The following is a 23,422-nucleotide window of genomic DNA, read 5'->3' as shown; positions in this document are numbered from 1 at the left end:
GCAGGTGTACATAGTAAGAATCTTGTAATTTTGGTTTCTTTAAAAAAGAAAGAAATGCTATGGGTATATGTTTTTGGTTCCATCCCAGGTGTGGGGTGTGGGGCTCCTTCAGATCGTCCACGGCAGCTGACTATGGAGTGTCTTGCGCTCTAGCAGGGGCGTGGTTTTGCCAGCTGCAGACAGTTTCTGGGACTGTGTGGCATTTGGAATTCTGGGGACTTTTCAGAGGTTATATAAATTCCAGGGCCCCAGTAGAAGGGGCTGACTGGCCGGCTGGTGGCTGGATGCTGCTGGTTGCTATTGATAAACAGTCGTTTGCAGAGAGACAGAAAGAAGAAATTAGATATCCCGAGGGCAGGGGTCAAACTTGCCCCAAGAAACTTGGCACCCCTAATCAGCAGGAAGTAGTCTAAGGATGCCCCCTTCCCCTCATCCTCCTACCTGGTATTAGAGGGTTGGTTAAGAGAGGGTGGGAAAAGATGGAAGAAAGAACCCACAAAGTAGCGCAAAGTCAGGCCACAGGCATTCTCTATGCTTTAGGGAGGCTGCGGACCGATCGACCAGTGAGTGCACCTTTTGCGATTTCTCTGGGACTCACATCTGGTATCCTGAGCCAGGACCAGAACAGACTTTTGGACGGACCAGACCATAACAAAGCAGGCAATAAGTAGCACTTCCCCACATGCCTCACCAGCCTCGGCTCCCCGCTCAGTAACACACTCCTAAACACAAAACCCAAGTCCTCCCAATGTGCGCCGGCCGGCTGTTCCGTGCTCCCGGGTGAGCTCTCGCTCCTCCCCAGCTGCAGTTGATAGCAAACTGCTGAAGCCTTGCAGCTCCTTCTTATTGCTGGAATTTCCAATCCCAATAAGCCTGTATTGAAAACCACACAATCCTGTTATTGGAATTATAAGCTATGAGCTTAGATTGGGCAGATCTAACACTGTACTTAGTCCGCAGCTATAAGACCCCTTGCTACTTTTGGTTTCTCCTGGCCACGTGGTTCCGGTCCATCATGGCTTTTTCCTCCTCCTCTTCAGTCCTCTCTCCTTCCCCTCTCTTCCTCTTCTCCTTTCTATCTGCCCCCACTCTCAAAGACCTCCTGTCCCATCTTTCCCCTCTACTGCCCAATCACAGGCTCTAGCCCTTACTGACCAGTTAAAATGGGGAGAAGGTTCACATGAGATCACCTGTGTGGTGGTGGTGGAGAACAACCTCTTGAAGAGGCAGAGTTAACATCAGAATATAAACAGCATCAGGACAACCCACCCACCATATCCTCCCCCTTGCAAGAGAAAAGTTTGTGGTACCCTGTAGTGCCTGCCTTCATTCCCCTGGCAGGAAGGGCAGGGGTCACTGAGTTTACTCAGCTAACACCATGGAAACCGTAAGTGTTAGAATCAGAAGCTCCTTTTACAGCCTTGAGGAGTCTGTCCCTTCCCCTGCCTTTAGAATGAGCATTATGTTTCACAGAGCAGCTGTCTCTCTATATCTGCTTTCCTGTTTCAGAGCCTCACCATGGCTGACCGTGGTCACGAGTCTGTAACTCCCTCACTAAGTTCTTCTGAGGACAAGTCGTAGCCCTTTTCATTCAGATTAACTATCTCTGTCTCTCTGGGAGGCTCCTGTTTCACAGGCTTCTACTTGTGTTCATTGCAGGATCATTTGCGATGACCAAAAGGTGAGAGCAACCTAAGTACCCAATTGAGAGGATAAGCAAAGTGTGGTAGGGGCCTCAACAGATGGGAAACTCCAACACATTCAATAACATGGATGTATCCTGAGGGTATCACACTGGGCCACAGAAGCCACAAAAATGCAATCCTTTATAAACCCACTGTACCACCTGGACTTGTCCAAGTCATAGATGCATCAAGGATAATGGTGTTTTCCAGAGCCCAAGGCAGAGGGGAGCAGGAAGTGAGGATTCGGGTGAAGGGTACCTGAGTTCTATTTTTACATACTATAAAGCCCTGGATATGGATAACAAGGGAGGTTGCACACCATTGTGTAAAACTAATTAGCACTACTGACCTCTGTGCTTAGAATAGGTGTGATGGAGAATTTTATGTTATTTTCCCCACAATTTAGAAACTATATAAAACAGTTGAGAGTGACAGTTAATCTAGTTGTCACCTTGATGGGATTTATAGTCACCCAGGAGACAGGCCTCTAGTTATGCCTATGGGTGGTGTGGAGGCCAGGTGGGGATGGGGTATCTTACTTAGTTAATTCCGTGAGGGAGGCTAGTCCACTGTGGGCGGCACTATTCCCTGAGCTGGAGTCCTGGACTGCAGAAAAGGAGAAATTGTACTTGTATAGGCATTCATCACTCTTCTCTGTGACTGTGAAGGCCGTGTGACCAGCTACCTCATGTGTCTGTTGCTATGGGTGCCTTGTCGTGGTGGACTAGAGCATTGCTGCCTCTGCTTTTCTGAGGGTATTTTGACACCGTAGCTAGCAAAGTAACTAAGACAAATAGATCTGTATTTTTCGGAAGGTTTTTTGTTTTGTTTTGCTTTGTTTTAGGGTTTCTGGATATAGCACATTGTGTCCTGGGGCTTCCTTCTGGAGGTTAGGGACCACTCTGAACCCTGGTATTCTACAGGGTACATGGTAGATGCTGAAGACAGCTGGCTATGAATGTGAATGAATGAGAAGTAATATACAGGCAGGAAGAAGCCTATAACGAAACACTTATTTTTTTTAATTTAATTAATCAATTTTTTTTTTTTACTTAATCACTTTACATCTGGTTCATTGCTCTCTCCCAGCAGTCCTTCTCCCCTTCCCCCTCCCTTTCTGCTCTGAGTGGGTGGGGGCCCCTCTGGGTCTCTCTCTCTCTCTCTCTCTCTCTCTCTCTCTCTCTCACACACACACACACACACACACACACACACACACACACACACTGGCACTTCAAGTTTCTGCAAGGCTAGGTGCTTTCTCCCCCACTGAGGCCAAACAAGGCTGCCCAGCTAGAAAACATATCCCATAGTCAGGCAGCAGCTTCTAGAATAGCCCCCTCTCCAGTTGTCTGGGACCCACATGAAGATCAGGCTGCGCATCTACTACAAATGAGCAGGGAGGCCTAGGTCCAGCCTGTGTATGCCCTTTGTATGGTGGTTCAGTCTCTCAGAGCCCCGAGGGTCCAGGCTAGTTGACACTGTTGGTATTTCTGTAGAGTTCCTATCCCACAATCCTTCCTGCTATTCTTCCATAAGAGTTCCCAAGCTCCATCCAGTGTTTGACCATGAGTCTCTGTATCTGTCTGAGTCAGCTGCTGGGCGGAGCCTCTCCGAGGACAGCATGCTCCTGTCTGCTTGCATAACAGAGTATCTGTCATTAGTGGTGTCAGGATTGGTGCTTCCCCATAGGATGGGTCTCAAGTTGGGCCGGTTATTGGGTGACCATTCCCTCAGTCCGTGCTCCACCTCACGTGCCGGCATTTCTTGTAGACAGGACAAATTTTGGGTTGAAAGTTTTGTGTCTCTATCACTCCATTGGGGTTTCTGCCCCGGCTACAGGAGGTGGCCTCTTCAGGTTCTATATCCCCAATGTTGTGAGTCACAGCTAAGGTCACCCCCCATTGATTCTTGGGTACCTGCTTTATCCCAGTCTTGTACTGGAGATGCCCCCCACCTCTTCATCGCTGTCAATATCAGATTTCCATTCATTCTCATGGCTGCCTAGGCATCTCTCTTGTTCTTCCCACACCTGACCCTGAACCCCCCTTCTCCTTCCCATACCCCCTCCCTTCCAGCTCCCTCCCTTCATCTGTCTCTTATGACAACTATTTTGTCCCCCCTCCTAAGTGTGATTCAAGCATCAGCCCTTTGTCCCTCCTTCTTGTTTAGCTTCTTTGGGTCTGTGGAGTGTAGCATGGGTAACCTGTATTTTGGGGGTTAATATCCCCTCTCCGCGCCCTTTGTCTCTGTTTTAGCATCTGTGCACTGAGCGCAGGGACTTACACATGAAAGGCAAATAAATACTCTGCCATTGGCTGCATTGCAGCCCCGGAGTGTGAAATACCCCACAAGCCGCCATCAACCCATTTTCCTAATGGCCTAATCACAGTTGTGATTTAATGAGTGATACCCTTGTGGCGTGAAAGAATAAATGTACAACTTGTGCCCAAGGGGTATGCCATGTGCAACTTCGGCAAGTCACTTGGCAAAGACCCATCCTAATTATTCTCTCGGCTTCCCTGTAGGTCTGGAGATGGGTGGGTGACTGTGTGGGAAAGTGTGCGCTGCAGCTCTGGGGAAGCCTGTGGGGGTGGGGGTGGGGTCCTGACAGCTCTGTGGGATGTCTGCTCGCCTGCCGACATCACGCTCCTCAGACCTGACGCTGCCCCGCACAGTTCTCTTAATTCACACGTCTCTTCGACTTCCTTGGAAGCCACATAGGATGGATCATATAAGGAACTCTGTTGAACGAGTTAGAGACAGACGAATGTGTAGCCCCAGACTTGTATTCCTACATCCTAAAAATACCCCAAATGGTAGAATTTCCTGAGATGCTAAGAGGTTGGACAGGAAATTGAATTTGAAGGCTGAATTGTATTTGTGATAACTTCATTTTTTGACCTGTGCCTTGAATACCCCACCCCCACCCCACCCCACCCCCACCCCCGAGTGTATTGCCTCAGTTTATGCAGTTGTAGAGGTGGCAGACACCACAGGATGTTCTCTTTTACCTGTGTCTATGGGACTCATTCTCCTTATACCTGTTCCCAGCCCCCACCCCCCATTTGCTGGCTGCCCCTTCGATGCTGGATTTAGGGGAATGTGCCAACACCACAGATTTGTTGTCTTCCAATGGCTTCCTCTGAGATCCCTGGAAGTGACAGAAAAAATAAAACTGTAATCATGACTGACAAGATTCCTAATTTCTGCAAAGAGCTAAAACAAAAACAAAAACCAAAAAAAAAAAAAAAAAAAAAAAAGCACTCTGGGTCTTCTGTTAGCTTCTAAACACTGACTGCCTTTTTCATTGAGGTGATTTTGTGGTTGATTTGATTATTTGAGAGAGTACTGGGGCATTTGAAAGCATTTTCCAGTTCTAGAACTAGATTGATTTGGGTGTGATATCTTTTTATTTTTTTTTTCTTGCTCAAAGCTATTACTTTGATAATACATTTTTACATATGTGTGCTAAGCCTTGCTATAATGTGCAAAAATATTAGTTTCCTACCTCTTCCCCTTTTTACATAATGTTTTCTCAGAGAGCTCTTCTCTTTCTCATGTGTGGGACTTCACTTCCCCAGCCTGTCCCTCAGTCCTAGCTGAGCCTGAAGCATCCCTTCCAGGAACTTGGGAGAAATCCACTCATTTCGATGAGCCCTCCAGCTAAGCATCCTACCTCATGAGTAATTTTTCTTGAGTTCTATGAAATTTCCCCTTATACCTTAAACTTGATGTTGTGAGACCCTCCCTGTGGAGGCACATGAGAGTAATGACTAGAGTCCTAGGCCGGGTGTGTGTGGGGGGGGGAGGGATTTTCTCTCTGTAGTCCTGACTGTCCTGGAACTTGTTTTGTAGACCAGGCTGGCCTTGAACTCAGAGATCCATCCATCTGCCTCTGCCTCCCAAGTGCTTTTATCAAAGGTGTGAGCCATGACTACTCAGCCCTTTTTTTCTTTTTTTAACTTTTAAATTCTGTCCATTATTAGGTAATAAAATTCTTCCTGGTCACATGGTGATGCATGGAGTTGCATCTTTCTGGTGGTCATAGACTGGTTTCACTTGTGATCCAGCCATTCCCTGGGGGCAGTCTCTGTCACATACCAGCCCATGAACTGTCAGTTTTTGGTTCTTTTGCGCTGGTGAGATGGCTCAGCCGGAAAGGTGTTTGCCCCATCTGATGACTCAAGTTCACCCCCATCCCGAACCCTGAACTCCAGTGGTTGAATGATAGAATACTGTTTTACAGGTTGTTCTCTGATCACCCACAAGTTGTGACACATGTTGACACACATTTTTTTTTAAGTAATTTCACTGCCGTAGACTGGACAGCACCTCACTCCTTTCCAGGTGTCCCAGTTTGTCCTGTGAATAACTACCCCTTGCTTGGCAAGTATCCTAATGTCCCACTTCCCAACACTGGGGAGCTTCCCACAAAATGGATAACTCAGGGATTGACCTAAGCTTTAGTCCCTCTCTGATAGGGACAGGCTCAGGTCCTTAAGAAACTTTGCTTTTCTGCTTTGCAAAATCAAGAGTCCCAGGACCTCATGTCTACTGTTCTCCAGCACAGGGAGCAACATGGTAAAGAATGCTATCAGACCTGGCTGTCATTATCCACAAGTAAGGTGGCTTAGCCACTTACCCCTTACTGTTCCAGTCTTGATTATGGTATTTGTCTGTTAGGTCTGTCTTCTCTGACTTTCCTACTGTGCACATGAACATTTTGGGGATAATTTCATAAATCTCTCAAGCCTGAGATGAACTTTTAACTCTCTTGTGGAATTGGTGTTTCCTAAAACATGACAGAAAATATAGCCTACATACAGGAGAAACCAGTGTAGTCCTAAACAAATGGTCCCGGGGTTACTTGAACACTGTAGGTCACAGACTTGTTAGAGAAACAGTTTTGGTGGCATTTGTTAGGAGTGCAATGGCCGTGTGAGAGACAGATGGTGTGTTTGGCAGTGTTAGGCGTTTTTAAAACACATGAGGGCGGCGGATAGAAATTAGAATGAAGGGTATTTGGACGACCAAGTGTCTACGGTGCTAAGGGTAGACAAGTTGATCAGGAGTGGAGTACAGAGGTTTCCTGGGTGGATCAGAGATGCGAGTACTAAGGAAGATGCCACCAGTGGCCACCTGCTCCTGGTGAGACACAAATGGAGGACAGGATCTTCCTTTGGGGAATTAAACTAATGCTGATTTGGGGTGGTGGGGGGACATGTGCAAGGCGAGGGTTGCCAGTGGAGATCCAGAGCCTGCTTCCAGAGGTTGGCATGGCAGGACTCACTCCTTTGGAAGGCTTATACCTGTTGCTCAGTAGTTCCACGCCTAAGGATTTATTTTAGGGAAATCATTAAGGTTGCATGGAAAGATGTAGCTTTAAGGATATTTAACACGATGCAGATACAGCATTGAAATATTTTGTAAGCAGCTGAAACATATTTGTTAAATAAATAAAACTAGTGCATACATGCCTGAAATGTTCACATGAACCAGGAAATGACTACAGCATTCACATTAACTTCACTTTATTTAAATACATGAGTTTATGTCTTAGGAACACCCAGCTAAGACATGTACATACATGTACACGCGTGCATCCACCAGGGAAGCATCATTCTGTCAACAGTGTTGAAACGAGGGTTAATATTTATTTACTTTCCAGATGGATTGCACTAGTTTTAATTAGGAAGAGTTTATTTATTTTTTTCATTTTAATGTGGCCTTCGGTTCGGCAGGTTGCTGAGGAAGTTAAAAACAAAGGGATCAACTTAGAGAACAGAGGTTCTTTGGAGAATGTTGCCAGGCTGCCCAGGAGGAAGCTAGAAATCAGTTGGGCAATTATTCCCTAGCATCTTGCCAGGGAAGAAAGAGATAGATTAGGCAGACCTATATGAAGAGATCTATAGCAGGACCTATGTTGAGTGGAACATTGGATGTTGGTCCTACTGAGCATGGGGTCTGGAGACTGAGCCACATAAAAAGTCTAACACGTTGGGGCTGGACAGATGGCTCAGCTGTTAAGAACACACGCTGCTCCTCTGAAGACCCCAGTTCAGCTCCTAGCACCCACAACAGGCAGCCAGCAACTGCTTGTAAGGCCAGCTTCCAGGCTCCACCTCAGATGCACACGCTCACACTCACGAACACACACATATACGCATAGTCTTTTTTTTTTTAAGTCTAACATGTGGCCACCGTAATTGTTGTGGGTGAACCTTGTCCAAATTGGGGAGGCAGAGGTTGAAAGAGCTAAGACTGAATCAGCTACTGGAGAAAAGTCTTTAGATGATAATTTATTGACCTTCATAGGCACAAGTAGTCAGCTTCTTTTTAGTTTTGCTTTAAATTACTCTCACTTAAGTTTAGAGTTAAGGGTTCTGTAGACTGGCTGCTCTCAACCTTCTTTGTCTGCATGGACACATCCAGATGGTCCCTCACAGACTACAGTGGGTCTTCTTCATCTGTATGGGCACATCCAGACGGTCCCTCACAGACTACAGTGGGTCTTCTTCATCTGTATGGGCACATCCAGACGGTCCCTCACAGACTACAGTGGGTCTTCTTCATCTGTATGGGCACATCCACATGGTCCCTCACAAACTACAGCCATTCAGGTTTTCACCAGCACATCCATTTTTCTACATGGCACAAACATGGGTCCACCTCTGCCTTCACGTACGACAGTTTGTATGAGCGAATAACCAGAGATGAGAGGAACACACATGCACATGCAGAGACATTCCTATGTGCAGAATCTGGTCTTCGAGGGCTGTGAGGTGCAGGTTGCTGTTGCCCATAAGGTGGAGAACACCCACAGAGGTTTAAAAACTAAAGCCAGCCTTCTTACTGTTGTTCTCCACCACTCTTTCTGAAAGGTCGCTGCTGATTGCATTAGGAAATGTTCAAGTGACATCACGTAAAATTCCCAGCACAAGGTCAAGTTTGCTTTCTCACTGTTTAAAGTGGTGAGGTGGTTTGGTTTTTTTAATCTGCTGCATTAATTAACATTCGATTAAAAAGCCTGCCTGTGCCCTTCATTGACTCCAGACTTTTAATAAGGATGATGTCATCTCCTTGGACGTTCTCACCTGTTGAGCAAGCTCACTGGAGAAAAGGCTAGCTTTCTGCGCTTAGGTTCAAGCATTTGCTCCCAAAACCAGTTTTTGCAACTCAGTCTTTTCCCTGACCAGCATCCGCCTGCGCTCTATTGATTCTTTGATCTCATTGTCAGTATACTTCATTTCTCTCTGCTCCGACTTTAATAAGAGGAATGATTCTTCACACAGATCTCTCCCAAGGGGCAACTGTAGGTATTAATTGGTTTGTAAAATGCCTTTTGAACTGCTCAGATGAAAGGCCCCATGTAAATAGCAAAAGCTATTTGTGGTGGTGCTGTTGTTGGTCTCATTATGGATGTTTGGGCTACTGGTGACTGCCTTTTAAGATGGGAAGTCCCGAGTTTGCAAACGAGAAGGTATTCCCTCTAGAGCCGCAACATATCACCAGACGGTTAATAACCGCAAGCGATGTAGTTTCTCTATCAGAGATGAATCCGTTGTAAATGGTAGGACGCTGGGAGAAATGATGATCCTGTCTGTGTAACCCTTCTGGGGTGAGCAGCTAACTCATCTGGAATTATCCAAGTGCTCAAGGCTGCACAAACCCAGACCATCTTCTCATAAGCTACTAAGGAAACTGCTGGCTTCTCCCTGACATTCATGTGACTCTTGTGTAACCAGTGGGTCTTACCCAGGGACACTTTGCTCCCCAGAGAACATTTGCCAAGGCTTGACATTTTAGGCTGCCACGGTTTGGAGCTGCTAAGGATTCCTGGAAAGGACAGGCTAGGGATGCTAGTAAATGTCCTACAAGGCCAGTTCAGCACCCACCACGAGGAACTGCCCTGCCTCACGGGTCAGCAGAACTGAGGCTGGGAACTGAATAGGTAGCTTCCTGACTCGCCTTTGAAAATGGGCATGCTCACCTAGGTCGGCTGTAGATGGTTAATCTGTAATCCCTCCCCCCGGATTTCCTTACAGGTTGGAATTGTGGGAAGAACTGGGGCTGGAAAAAGTTCCCTCATCTCAGCCCTCTTCAGACTGTCAGAACCCGAAGGGAAAATTTGGATTGATAAGATCTTGACAACTGAAATTGGACTTCACGATTTAAGGAAGAAAATGTCAATCATACCTCAGGTATGCAAGTTACAGCATCCACACACACACTTATTTTACAGGACTACTGAAGTTTAATTGCTTTTAATTTTATTGCTAGTTTTTTTTAATTGGATGAAAGGGTTGATCCTTTAACCAATAGCCAATAGGGCATACTTCAGCAGATATTCTCAACAAGTATTTTCATAGATATCTTGAGTTCATGCATGTGGCTGTATACATGAGAGAGAGAGAGAGAGAGAGAGAGAGAGAGAGAGAGAGAGAGAGAGAGAGAGAGAGAGAGAGGAGAGAGAGAGAGAGAGAGAGAAAGGCAGACACAGACAGAGACCAAGGGAAGATTTCATAATTATATATCTAGATTCACTCTGGATTCAACCTCCCTCGTATTATACTTTGGTCCATTGATAATTCCATAATGTTTAGTGAGCAAGAGCCTTGTATAGGGAAGCATGATCCTAAGTGAACTGAAGGACTTTTGCCATAGGCACTGAGGCCCCCCTTCCCCTTCTGGGATAGTCATACCCATACAAGGCCTTCTGTGGCGCTAACAGGCTGTGTCAGTTACAGAGCATATAGGTGTGCCGTAGACACTCCGCAGACCTGGACGTTTAGGAAGGAAGGAGCAGAGTCTTGTGGGAGAGGAGGGAAGGATGGCATCTCTGTGAACTTCCAGGCAGGCGGTGGTCTCACCGCCACTGAGAACCTCAGTGGATGGAGGCTAAATACCTCAGGGCAGGCTGAGTGCTTCACACGGGCCCAGCCTGTGGCTGACAAGCTGGCCGAGGTTTGTGTGGCCATTTCCTCCTGGGCTGATCATCTGTTCTTTCTTGTTACTCCATAGCCGAAGATGTTTATTTAGGCAGTGTCTAGAGACGGGATTACGTACATACCAGAAGCCTTTAGTTTAGTTTCTTGTTGAGTTGCTTTTACTTTTAGCCAGTATAATTCAGAGAGTCTTTATTGAGTAATTACTGTCTTCTAGTGAGACAGCCGCAGGCAGCACAGGGCCTGACCCCACAGGCCTGCAGCTGTGCAGCCTGCGGCTTCCTCCCGCCTTCAGCTCTGACGCTCACATGGCCTCAGGCTTGCTTGGGGGGGGTATTTTGGCATGTTTCACACTCTGTAATCAAGTGGCCATCAAGGGGAGCTGGGGAACTCACACACATGCACACTCACCCCTGATGTGAGAAATACAGAGAAGAGACAGAGTCAAAAGGCCCAAACAGCTGTGCCTCCTGAGCCTGTGCCCGGAATGGGCCTCTAAGTGTTGGCGTGCGTACTGTACGGTACAGAGGACCTAACACCCTAGAGAAGGGCAGTGTGGGCTCTGAGCCTGTGGCCTCTCACAGATAGCACTTCCCACCCTGACACGTGGGGTACTGAGATGAAACGGTGGAGAAATCAGAATTCTGTGTTTTCCTAGTGGGAATGTAAAGTGGTCCAGCCACTATGTTACACACAAGCATGGGGACTCCTCACAAGATGATAATAGGGCTCAATGCTTTCCAGCAATTTCACTTGTGAGTGAGTGTGTGTGTGTGTCTGTGACACAGAGCTGATGGTGTTCATTAGGGACCAATGGGCAGGAGGCAATTTTGTTTAATGGATATGGAGATTAAGATTTTAAGAAAAATAAAAGCCCTGTGATTGGTGATGTCCACTACAAAGGACACTTAGCACCACTGCTATGAGATTTAAAATAATCGAAATGGGAGGGACCAGGAGACAGCTCAGTGAGTAAAGGCACACACTGCCAACCCCTGTGACCTGAGTTTCATCCTTGTTACCACATGGTGGAAGGAAAGAACTGACACAGAAGTTGTTCTCTGAGCTCCACAAGTAAACCCTGGCACAAGTGTGCATGTGCAACCTCATGTAAGTAAACATCATCATCATCATCATCATCATCAATAAGGCATATATTTCATATTGTACTTTTATATTCTAACAAGCTTTTTTAAAAAATAAAATAAAAAGACAGCCCTTTTAAGACCAAAAAAAAAAAAAAATGAACTTTTTCATCATACAAGGTCCCTCCATGAACGAGGAGCCGGGTCATAGTAGAAATAAGAGTTCAAATCCCAAGGGCTTTGAATCTCAGAAATGGGCAAAAGACACTGGTGTATCTGTAATGTACGCTCACATCCTTGGAGGACAGGATCTAGACATGTCCCCATGCTACTTTTAGTGTTTCTTAGTAAAAGAAACGTGCTTATGTAAGTAAAAGAACCCTAAATAAAGAAGCAGCATTAGGACGACTCTTGGCTGTGCTGGGAATGGTTTGGAAACACATCTGAGCAAAGCCTCACGCACCTTGACATCACCAGGTCTTGGTGTGTTCCATGAGTTCCCTCCTTTTGTGCAACTGCTCTGTGGATCTGCTTCCAAGAATGTGATCACGAAGCAGTGACCAGATTTGCGTCCTTGCAGAAATGATCACCAGACACTGAAGCACAGAACCTTTTCCTGCCTGTCTCCCAGATGATGGTTGGTTGACATAAGAAACAGTTTGCAGTGTGTAAAGGAGCCAGGATAGACTGTGCCATGTGTGTAAAGACCCCAGGGTAGACTGTGCCATGTGTATAAAGACCCCAGGATAGACTGTGCCATGTGTATAAAGACCCCAGGATAGACTGTGCCGTGTGTAAAGACCCCAGGGTAGACTGTGCCATGTGTATAAAGACCCCAGGATAGACTGTGCCATGTGTATAAAGACCCCAGGATAGACTGTGCCATGTGTATAAAGACCCCAGGATAGACTGTGCCATGTGTAAAGACCCCAGGGTAGACTGTGCCATGTGTATAAAGACCCCAGGATAGACTGTGCTGTGTGTAGAGACCCCAGGATAGACTGTGCCATGTGTATAAAGACCCCAGGATAGACTGTGCTGTGTGTAGAGACCCCAGGATAGACTGTGCCGTGTGTAAAGACCCCAGGATAGGCTGTGCAGTGTGTAAAGACCCCAGGATAGACTTGCAGTGTGTAAAGACCCCAGGATAGACTGTGCCGTGTGTTAAGACCCCAGGATAGACTGTGCAGTGTGTAAAGACTTTAGGATAGCCTGTCCAGTGTGTAAAGACCCCAGGATAGACTGTGCAGTGTATAAAGCCTGGGATAGACTGTGCAATGTGTAAAGACCCCAGGATAGCCCATGTGTGCTTACTGTCAGCCTGGCCCATATTTTCATCCTTTTCTGATGCTGGGTGGGAAGGGCCTTGATGAAGTCACCTTGCTTCAGGCTGAGTTCCTGTAATTATTGCTTCATATTCTTCATGAAGGATCAGCTGCATGAGCAATTGCAGTGCCTGATGGGTGGTTCCTAAGAATATTCAACAAACAGTTAACTGTTGTTAAGAATTATATTCGAGTCCTATAGGTATAAAAGCCATTCCAGAAAGACTTGGGTCATTAATTTCTGTTTATGCTTTTGTAATCCCTGGTGGTTTTCTTTAAATCAAATTATCTATATAAACTAAAGTTAGTGAAACAGGAAGCAAAAACAAAACAAGCAAAGCCTCCCAAACTTCATAGACTGTCCTCAGAGATGTACCAAAACCTCACGCTCATGCGCACACGGGGTGGAGCAGAGTAACTATCTCTGTGCTCAAACCCGACAGGTCTAATGTTCTTCTCACATAAACAGAGCTTTTCTTGACAGCTGGTCTGTAGTGATGGGCACTGGTGCTCACCCTCAGTGAAGCTCTTCCCTGCCCACATTTCTTAAGGTCTTCTTCATCTGGCTGCTCTAAATGCTAGTTGCTGCTGGGACAGGTTACTGTGGCAGCCTCCAGGTTTACCTTCTTCCCAGCTTCATTTGCTGAAGAGTCAGGCCCAGCAGCTGCCTATGGTCTGGATCGCACTGGTTTGAAACTGATATGTGGCCAACCAGACAAACTCCATACGAACATCCCGATGCCTTGTGGGTCATGTGTTCACCTCCACACACCCACGTGCTCGGAAACAAACATCTCATGAAGCACTGTCACTCCAGTCTGAGCTGTGATATTTTCCATTCCGTTTATCTTAATCTAGTTTATGTAAAAGACAAATGACAGGCACGAGCCACGAAATGGATTTCATGAGCCACTGGTTGCGCCTGCCCTTTGAAAATGCTGTGCCTGCTGCCCTGCCTGATGGACTGGCGCCTGCTGACTATTAACACTCTGGCAAGGGGAGACCTTTGTTGTAACAGCCCTGGAAGGCAAGAAGAGCCAGGAAGGAAACTGAGGCTGGAGGAAATTTATAACTCATTATCAGCTAGCAAGGTAGCAACAATAGAACTTAACACTAACCAGGCTTCTACATTCTCCTTCTTGTGAATGTTTATAACCAAATGATGTCCCACCAGGTAGATCTTCTAGTCATTGTCTTTCTGCCTAAGAAGGGTTCCTAAAATGATAGCCTAAGAAAATAAATAAACTCAGAGTAAAGTCAAAAGTAAGAGAAAGCCAGTAGGCATCTTTTCCTAAGGTTCTTGGCTCAGTCAGGTGCTTTGAAAGACTGGTTTGTGAAGGTGGCCTTGGCCCCCAAAATACAAATGACAAATAGAAAATCATTGTAGAAACATGGATTCACTGAGTGCCGTGAGCCAAAGGAGTGCCAAGGCTGTTGGCTGGTAAGAGTCTCAATGGAGGTAGAGAAACCCAGTCAGCAGAGGGACGTGGGTCAAGCATCCCTAAGTGTGCAAGAGCCAATGCTGATTGTGTTGCACAGGAAGCAAAAGAGAAATCAAGTTCTGCTATTGAGCTGCAGGTCTAGATGAACCAAGCCAGCAGAACCATCCTGCCATATCTTCTAAGCTCCTCCCCTTAGTAGATGGCTAAGCTTCTTTCCTTTTCTTAGTAGGTGGCTAAGCTCCTCCCCTTAGTAGCTGGCTAAGCCCCTCCTCTTAGTAGCTGGCTAAGTCCCTCCTCTTAGTAGCTGGCTAAGCCCCTCCTCTTAGTAGCTGGCTAAGCCCCTCCTCTTAGTAGCTGGCTAAGCTCCTCCCCTTAGTAGCTGGCTAAGCCCCTCCCCTTAGTAGATGGCTAAGCCCCTCCTCTTAGTAGCTGGCTAAGCCCCTCCTCTTAGTAGCTGGCTAAGCTCCTCCTCTTAGTAGCTGGCTAAGCCCCTCCTCTTAGTAGCTGGCTAAGCTCCTCCTCTTAGTAGCTGGCTAAGCCCCTCCTCTTAGTAGCTGGCTAAGCTCCTCCCCTTAGTAGCTGGCTAAGCCCCTCCCCTTAGTAGATAGCGAAGGTCCCATCTTTAATCAGCCTCCAGGGGCAGTTCAAAAATAGGGTTTAAGGAACAGAGAATCCCCAAGATTGGTGACAGATCTGGGCAGGACTTCTGAGCTCCTTTAAGGAACAAGTAAACCCAGACAGAGTACCACTTGAGTACCACTGTGTACGTTCAAATGGCGGACACCTGTACTCCCTCTGTACCCCCATCACCTCCACCAGCAAGAGAGCCCCAAGATGAGCCTGGCTTCAGGGAGTAACTTATCAGAAGACATCTAAATGTGCAAATGCGAATTTAAATATTTTCTCTGGTTAGAATTTCTTCACAACTAAAGCCCAGTCTTTTTGGCACCGAGGAAATGTTGTTCTCAATCAAAGAGCAATTCGCAGCAAATTCCCATTTACAACGGCTAGCAGGGGCTGATGTGTACCAACATCTGTAATCTTTATCATGATCAAACAGATTCTTTGTGTATGTTTAATAGATTCTTTTGTTTGTACCAAAACAAAAAGCCAGGTGCCTTTTGAACAGCCTGCTTTTTTTTTTTTTTTCAATTCCCTTGAGCTTCTAATGAGTTTAAAAGGTTAACCAGAGCTACCATGTCTCTTTAAGGCGCCTTTCTGATCACCTGGTGTGTGTGTGTGTGTGTGTGTGTGTGTGTGTGTGTGTGTGTGTGTTTCAAAGAGAAAAGAGGGTAGGTGTGCTGTTACTAGTAAAGAAACACAATTGGATCCCAGCCTAATGCAGTCGCCTTTGTTCCTGCACACTGAAGTCTTCATTAAAACCCACGGCCCTGCTCCCTGGAGCTAGTGACCTTTTTCTATTTAAAGATGACTTTACAGGACTTAAATTCTTCCTTCTTTGTGGGCAAACAATGTTCTTTTCTTCTGAGAATGCATGATGATCGGTTCATTCTGAGGCTACGGGACTAAGGAAGAGGAGAAACCAAGACTAGGGGACTTCAGGTGATGCCACCTTTGAGACCAGAAACACGCTGGATCAGGGTAGACAGGGAGCCTGGGAAACGCTGCACAGCACAGCCCAACCCCCGAGGCATGGATATTTTACGGGAGGGATGCTCTTTTTGTCCTGGTCCCTGGTTGGCTTAAGCATCTGACTGTTGAACGGGTTGAGTTTCTTCTTAGCATAAGGGACACCCAGCTTGTAGTCAGCACTCTCCAAAGACCTCGTAAAGTCTCTAGTTTTGGGGACAGATTATCAGCTCACCACCCAAGATGCCTTCATCTAGACTGGCCACTCCAGGGTGACATGTCTAATAAGAACGTGTGTCATGTTAGTACCAGCCAAAAACCTGCTGCTGAACATGGTGCAAACACTTACAACAGTAACTTGATGATGAGAAACCATCTTGACACTAGGCTTCTGATTTTATTGCTGTATTGAACCAGGTGCATTTATTTCCCAATTTTACTCTTATTAAAGCCTATACCATCACAGGAGATGCAGCGAGGCTAATAAATTGGGTTGTTGGCTCCTCCCACTGATCCTCACACCGAAAGCTTCTGCCTACAAACATTTTTCCAGCACTGATTTGTAAGACTAGTCTGTGTGCTTCATCACATGGAGGTGGGTACTTTAAATAATAATATCTATCAGAAATGATAATTAACTTGACCCTTATCTCCTCTCTCAGTATGTGTCTGCCATGAGCACTTTTTTATTACCTCTTGAAGATAATATTAGGGATTTATTTGACAAGCAGATAAAGGAAGTGAACGGCGTGCATCATGTGTTTGCCCTAGTAAAAGCGCCATTGTGGACAAATTGCCTGCTACTTTTAAAGAAAATATAGCTCCAATCAGTTAATGTTTTAGTAAAATCATTCTCCTTGTTCAACAAGTCTTGATGAAATTTTACTTATGAAATATGTGTCTGGCGTGTTGTAACAAAGAAAATTGCTCTTGTTTACTTAATTATTTTCTTCTAATATTGCCAAATAAACATGAGTGCTTGCCCAATATTCCCTCTGAGCTGACAGTATAGAATTCATAAGGACTCTTACTTTAGCAAACGGTGGTCTGGGAATAATTAGCCAAACCTCCCAAGGGCCCCCTGTTTGAGGTTGGCGTTTAGCACACAAGGTGAAGCAGGTGTTTCTGTTGTGCAGCTGATGTACACAATATGAAGGAGTCCCTAGTGGGAGGAGGTAGGGATAAGGTAGGCATGAGTATCTGGGGTGTGGGGCCAGAACTGTGCATCCCCGAGGCTGTTCTCTACAGCACCAAACCTCCATCCCTACTATGCTAATATCATGAACATTGTACTAGCAGTAGTCAGTTACACGCATTAGTGTCCAAGGTGGGGCCCTGCAGAAGTTGAGGAGGTTGGTCGCTGTCAGAGTCTAAACCTGACGTACTGGAAGCGATTTTGCTGTCTGAATGAAACCTGGAGGAAGAGAAGCTGAGGTAAATATCAGACCTGGACAAGGGAAATGACTCGCCCTTAACATAAACAAGCCGTCTCTCACTTCTCACGGGGGCTCAAAGCTGACTCCTAACATGGTTCCCTCACGCCCTCATACACTCCTCCTTAGAGCCCCTCAGTTGGGGTCTCTGGGTAGCATATTGGCCATGGCCCTGAGCCTTTGTAGAGAGAGCAGAGGAGCCTCAGAGAGAGGACAGCTGGCAGACAGCAACATGCCTTCTGTGAACCTCAGGTGAGCAAGAAGAGAATTTACTGGTCTTGTTAGAGTCTCTGAGGTGTGCTTGTCTGCCCTCCCTCCCTCTCTCCGTATGTGTGTGTGTGTGTGTGTGTGTGTGTGTGTTTTAAATCTGAAGTCGGAAGAATGATGTTTATTCCACTGATAAGGAGGTCCCACCACGTGTAAGATGGCTGTTTGTCTTTCATCTTAAATTCTGTCATTTTAAGCATAACCTTAGGTAAGCCTTTCGAACTCCTTCAGTTTGTTCTAGTCGCCATTTTCAAATTTCTTATGACTTCACAATCAGCTTTGCACAAACAAAATTCAACAGTGACATAGTTTGGGGGGTCCTTTAAGGGGTACACATGGGGTGCTACGAGCCCTGGTCTTCTATATACACCCCCCCAGCTAGCCTAAAACTCAGAAGCTATATCAGTATCAGCCTTTAAAGAAAAGTCCTCCTTGGTTTTTTAAGCGATAAAGACGCTGCTTCGAGGCTAAGTGACACTTGTAGCCCAGGAACAGGTCTCCAGCGGTGAAAAGGCCTGACTTCTCTGTCTCTCACATCTGTGCACCTCACGGCTCTTAGCAGCCAGTTGGGCTCTTGTCCCTGCTCATGTCTTATGGCCGAGGTTGTTAGAACTCCTAGAACATCCACACAGCCTCCCCTAAGCACACGTGCAAGACGCTGCCTTAAGATCTGGAAGGCGGCGTGTGACTCAGGAGACGAGTGATCGTGAGCTCCTCCCGGAGCAGAACAGAAGATGTGCTCCCCTCTGAACTTCACTGTGGGGCTTGCCTTGCCCTCATAGCTAGTAATGAGGGTCGCTCGACAGGCAATCCTGATGCACAGATAAGACAATGTGGGGGTTGGCTGATGAGACAACAGAGGGTTGGAGGGGCCACGAGCCCCATTAACTGCCATCCTATTTGGATGAAGAATAGATTGTGTCCCAGAAGACTCTTCACGGAAGGAAGAAATAACAGGTTCACCCCAACAGGTTCACCTCAAGCCCGAACTGTTCACACCACTTGTTCTCCAGAGCCCTGTCAGCATTGGCACGTAACTTTTCAAGGCACTTCAATAAATACAGCTTTGTTGGTGACAAGGAACACATTTTTAACACCAGGCACCCACTTTCCTCCTTCTGGTCTTAAGATGGCAAACTGGCACAGTTTCGTTTTTTGTTTTTTGGGTTATTTTGTTAGCATTCCCTGCTCTGGGAAGGTATCTTGGAGCACATGTGTATGGTGAGAAATAGAGATGACATCATGTGACCAAGTATGTGAAACCTTAGAATCAATGGTTGTAGTGAATTTGGGTGCCTTTGTCTTTCTTTCTGTTCCGTCCTGAAAGTCAGAATGCGGTGGTGACACTGACTCTTTTTTTGGGGGGACTCTTAGGAACCTGTTCTGTTCACTGGAACAATGAGGAAGAACCTGGACCCGTTTAACGAGCACACGGACGAGGAGCTGTGGAAAGCCCTAGAGGAGGTAATTTCACCGTTAGCATCTATGTGTTCAGAGCATTTTGGTGGAGCAGAGGGATTAGTTCGTGAGCTGCCTTCATTTGCCATGCTTGTGAGTGGATGTGAAATGTATATAAAATAATACGCCTCATGGTGCCTTTTAACTTTCCCAAATCTGCCTCAGCCAAATGCATCATCTTGCTTGTCCTTTGTACAGCTCAAACTCTCCTAGAGACCAGAAGTCTTACACTGTTGTGAGAATTCTTCCCAGGGGCGGGGCCGCATATAAATGAAGTCTGCCCACTCGGCACCTCCCCAGGACAAACCACAGTTAGGCTCACCAGTGATCCCCCTGGGGGATTCTTTTTTTTCACAGAGTGTGAATGAAGGGACTGTAGTAGGGGCGACCCTAAAGCTGCCATTCTGGAACATTCGAACCTAGCATAGCTCTGTTGTACAAGTTCCCCTTCCGTAAGCCCTCCCCGTCTATATGCTCTAGCTCCTCCCCAAGACCCCGAGGCCATGTGCAGTCAGGGCAGAATTGCACGCACACAAACAGGAGGAGTATGTGAGGGTCCATCGACAGAACCTCCTTCTAAGGGAGCACGTCACTCTGTGGGCTGTCATGATTGACAGGTGCACAGAAGCACACAAGCTCATGAAAGTAGGCTGTGTGGCTCAGTGGGTAGCACTCTGCAGCAGCCATTCACCTTACTGCCTTGTTTGGGGGGGGGGGTGCGTATAGGAAAATGAGGCATCTGTTTTCATTAGTAACTGAAGGAACAATGATGTCATACTTACCCACTGTTCTGGAGTGGGTCAAGCCTCGTAAGAAAGTGTTTATAAAAGCAAATTACACAGACCATGAGAGAGCTGTTTACTGACAAACCTGTCATTGTAACACCACAGTAGAGTCCAGCTCGCAGACTCCTGGAGCCTTGGTTAAATTTCCGTATTGATACCTTTAATTTTGGAGGATTTTCCTGTTATTTGTGTAGTGCGTCCCAGCAGACGGCTTCTCAGGGATTCCTTACTCGAGAGGGCAGGGGCTTTCGGCTGTTCAGGTGCAAGGTCACTCTAGTTCTGCAGATTCGTTGTAAACTGCTTAATGACAGAAGTCCCTCCCAGAGCATTGTTCAGTATTGTGCTTTAAAAAAATAAGAATATGCAGTAACCGGCTGATCTCCTCTTCACGGCCGAGACTCACGGTTCATTCCTTAGAGACAAAACCGAAAAAGCACCAGACCTCGGGGACAATCTTCCCACTGCCATTATCACGGTCAGTTTTGGAGTAGCACATTCTCCCCTGTCATCCTTTCGGCTAAGCTCTGAAACCTTTCAGCTTCAAGGTGGGTTCTGACTGTGTGCGCACACCACTTTGGAGCCTGACAGCTTCCCGCCAGCAACTCTTGCTTCTGAGGACTTGCAGCACTGAGCCCTCACACACCCACCTCCTCTGCAGGGATTTTGTTTTCCTAACTTGGGTGACTACTTCACCAACTCCCAGCGTGGATGGCACTGGCCTCTGACTTCGTTTGAGTTTCTGGGGTTTTATATATGTATGTGTATGTGTATATGTATATGTTATGTATGTGTATGTGTATATGTATATGTTATGTATATGTTATGTATATGTATCTGTGTATGTTATGTATATGTATCTGTATCTGTGTATGTTATGTATATGTATATGTTATGTATATGTATGTATATGTATATGTATAATTCTAAGGGAGAAGATGTCGGGAGAGTTACACATCAACAGAACAGGCAGACGGGACAAGCCAGTGCAGGATTGTGGCACACCCTGAGAAAACAGGAAGTACCAGTAACTCCTTTTTCTCTTTGCTTCAGAGCTTAAGTTTCTCTCCAGAGACTCTCAGATGGTAATGTTCACCAGGAAGCAGTCTAACCAAAAGGCATCTTCAAACTTGGCTGCCGTGTGCTCGTTTTCACCTGCCATCCACAAAAAGAGATTTTAGCAGTTTCCCTCAGTCAGAAATGAGGTGGCGGAAGTGTTAGACAGCACCTGAGGGTTGCCTGTGCTTAGACTCCGCCCAGAGCTGCTGTAAACAGTTATGAGAAGAAACTCAGATAGGCCCAAGTCTACGCAGGTTGAGATGTCCGGGGCTGACCTCCAGCGTCTTTGGTGCATCTTAGAAGTGTGGCATGAATCATGCAGTCGTTCTTTTTCTCTCTTTGCCTTGGTAATATTTTTAAGAAACTGAGTTGGATATTTTCTAAAAATCAGAATCAATATTATAGTATGAATCTCGCTGGCCCCTTTTGTGTGGGTGTGCATATGTGTGTGTGTTCCTCTGTGTACACGGTTGTGGAAGAACACCAATACACTCGACTGTATATTTTTGTGGAGGCCAAAGCTTGACATAGGATTACTTTCTCAATCACTCTCTGTCGAGACGTTTTCAGATTTCTCACTGAGTTAGGCTTACCAGTTAGGCTAGACTGCTGACCAGCTAGGCCCATGGATCCACTTTTCTTTCCCTGAGCTCGGGTCACAGGTCTACACCACCATATCCCTCCCACGTTTACATGGGGTCCAGGGCCTGCTGTCACGTCCCTGCACCATAGCATGTACTTTCCTGCGTGAGCTGTCTCCCTAGCTGGTCTTGGTCATACATATATTCCGAATCACATGACCTAAGAAGTCTTGTCATGAAGCATTGTTCATGTAGGGGACATAAAACACCAGAGCAAATCCCGCCTTCCGTGAATGCTGGGAGAGCTGATGCCCTTGGCTGTTCTTTTTAAAGCAGACTAAAACATGCATGCCCGAGGGGCTGTGGCCTGAAAGACAGCGTGTGTAAAGAGAAGGAGGGAGGGAGGGCAACCCACACTCTGGGTTCTGTTAATAAAGGATGTCATTGCAAATGGCAACCCAAGCTCACGGGTTCACTTGCAGGTCCTTCAGAGCATGCTGCTATTTCTTATCCTCATAACAGCCGGAAGTAGAAGGGAGAAGTGGAGTATTTCCTACATCCTCCTGTCTCACACCCCCTTCCTCTCTTGGAGAGGAGAGCCCCAGAGACGAAAGATGGCTTTGCCATTCAGACAGGAAACATTCCTGTGAATGTTGTTCATTTTGGTTCTTAGCTCTCTGGATACGCTGAAGTTGTACACTCCAAACAGTCATCGAATAACAGAGGAAATGTTACTACTGTGAGCACCTAGTGGGAATAGGCGGCTGTGTAAAAAGGTGGAAGTAGTAACTAAAGACGGGACCTGACAAATGAAAACTGAAACCGACTCTGCCGCGTACTGTTTCTGTCTTAAGTTAGCCTGGACTGGAGCAGGCCATGAAGAAGCCGGTGTGTCCGTGGGTGTCACAGTCATCTAGATGGGAAGATCTCTTAGGATACGGTGGAAGATACTGGTACAGGACACTGGAGCAGAGACCCGAGCATCAGGGAGACACATCAGGAAATGTGTCTCTCGGCACTTCCTCCACACGCAGCCCATCTCCCCAGGCCCTGCATTTCCTGGATTTGGCTCCCCTTCCCTCCATATACTCATGGTTTCACTTCTGCCTCTTCTTTCCAGACACAGTGCCTTTACCTTTCTCGGTGTAAAGTCAATAGTCTCTCACCTGCTTTCCCACTGCTGTGATGGAACACTCTAGTGAGAGCGTCGTACAGAAGAGAGGATTCCGGGGGGATAGAACCAATCATGGTGGGAAGACGTGGGACAGAGAGCAGGAGCCGGGTCCCATGGGGTCACATTCACATCCAGGCACAGGAAGCAGAGGGAAGGATAACAGGAAATGGGATGAGGCTAGAAACTCCCGAAGCCACCTTCACCGAGGCCACATCTCCCTAAGGTTCCGTAACGTCCCTAAACACCACGCTAGCCAGGGACCAAGTGCTGAGATACCTATATGGGACATTTCTCACTTGGACCCCACAGTGCTTCTCAAAGAGAGTGGAAGCAGCATGGAGCACCACTGTCAATCATCCTGGGACCTCTTCGTGCGGTGTGCGTAGAAGGGAGAATGTGATGATGACTTCAAGGACTTTTACCAGTATTTACAATGGTGTTTCATTTTCCTACTTTTCCAAACGTAATATATGATCTGAGCTGTTCCGTACTGGAATAGTTTAGAACACTATAGCTGGATCAACTTTCCCGAAATTATAATATTTTAAAATGCTTTCCCCATTTTAAATATCACTGCTGTGATACCCTGGGGC

At 46.5% G+C, this 23,422-nt stretch overlaps 1 protein-coding gene across 2 annotated transcripts in view; it reads left to right on the top strand.

Moving 5' to 3' along the window:
- ABCC4 (ATP binding cassette subfamily C member 4 (PEL blood group)) overlaps positions 1-23,422 on the top strand; it is a 201,406-nt gene that overhangs the window by 156,464 nt on the left and 21,520 nt on the right. For both annotated transcript variants that reach the window (XM_080916846.1, XM_080916845.1), the window contains 2 exons: positions 9,734-9,889; positions 19,150-19,239. In XM_080916846.1, coding sequence (XP_080772972.1) covers positions 9,734-9,889; positions 19,150-19,239 — 246 coding nt within the window. The remainder of the gene's footprint in view (positions 1-9,733; positions 9,890-19,149; positions 19,240-23,422) is intronic.

This window comes from Micromys minutus, assembly GCF_963924665.1.
Source record: "Micromys minutus genome assembly, chromosome: 5".
Taxonomy (NCBI): domain Eukaryota; kingdom Metazoa; phylum Chordata; class Mammalia; order Rodentia; family Muridae; genus Micromys; species Micromys minutus.
The sequence above is the reverse complement of the archived record's forward strand: the minus strand, read 5'-3'. Positions and strand labels throughout refer to the sequence as shown.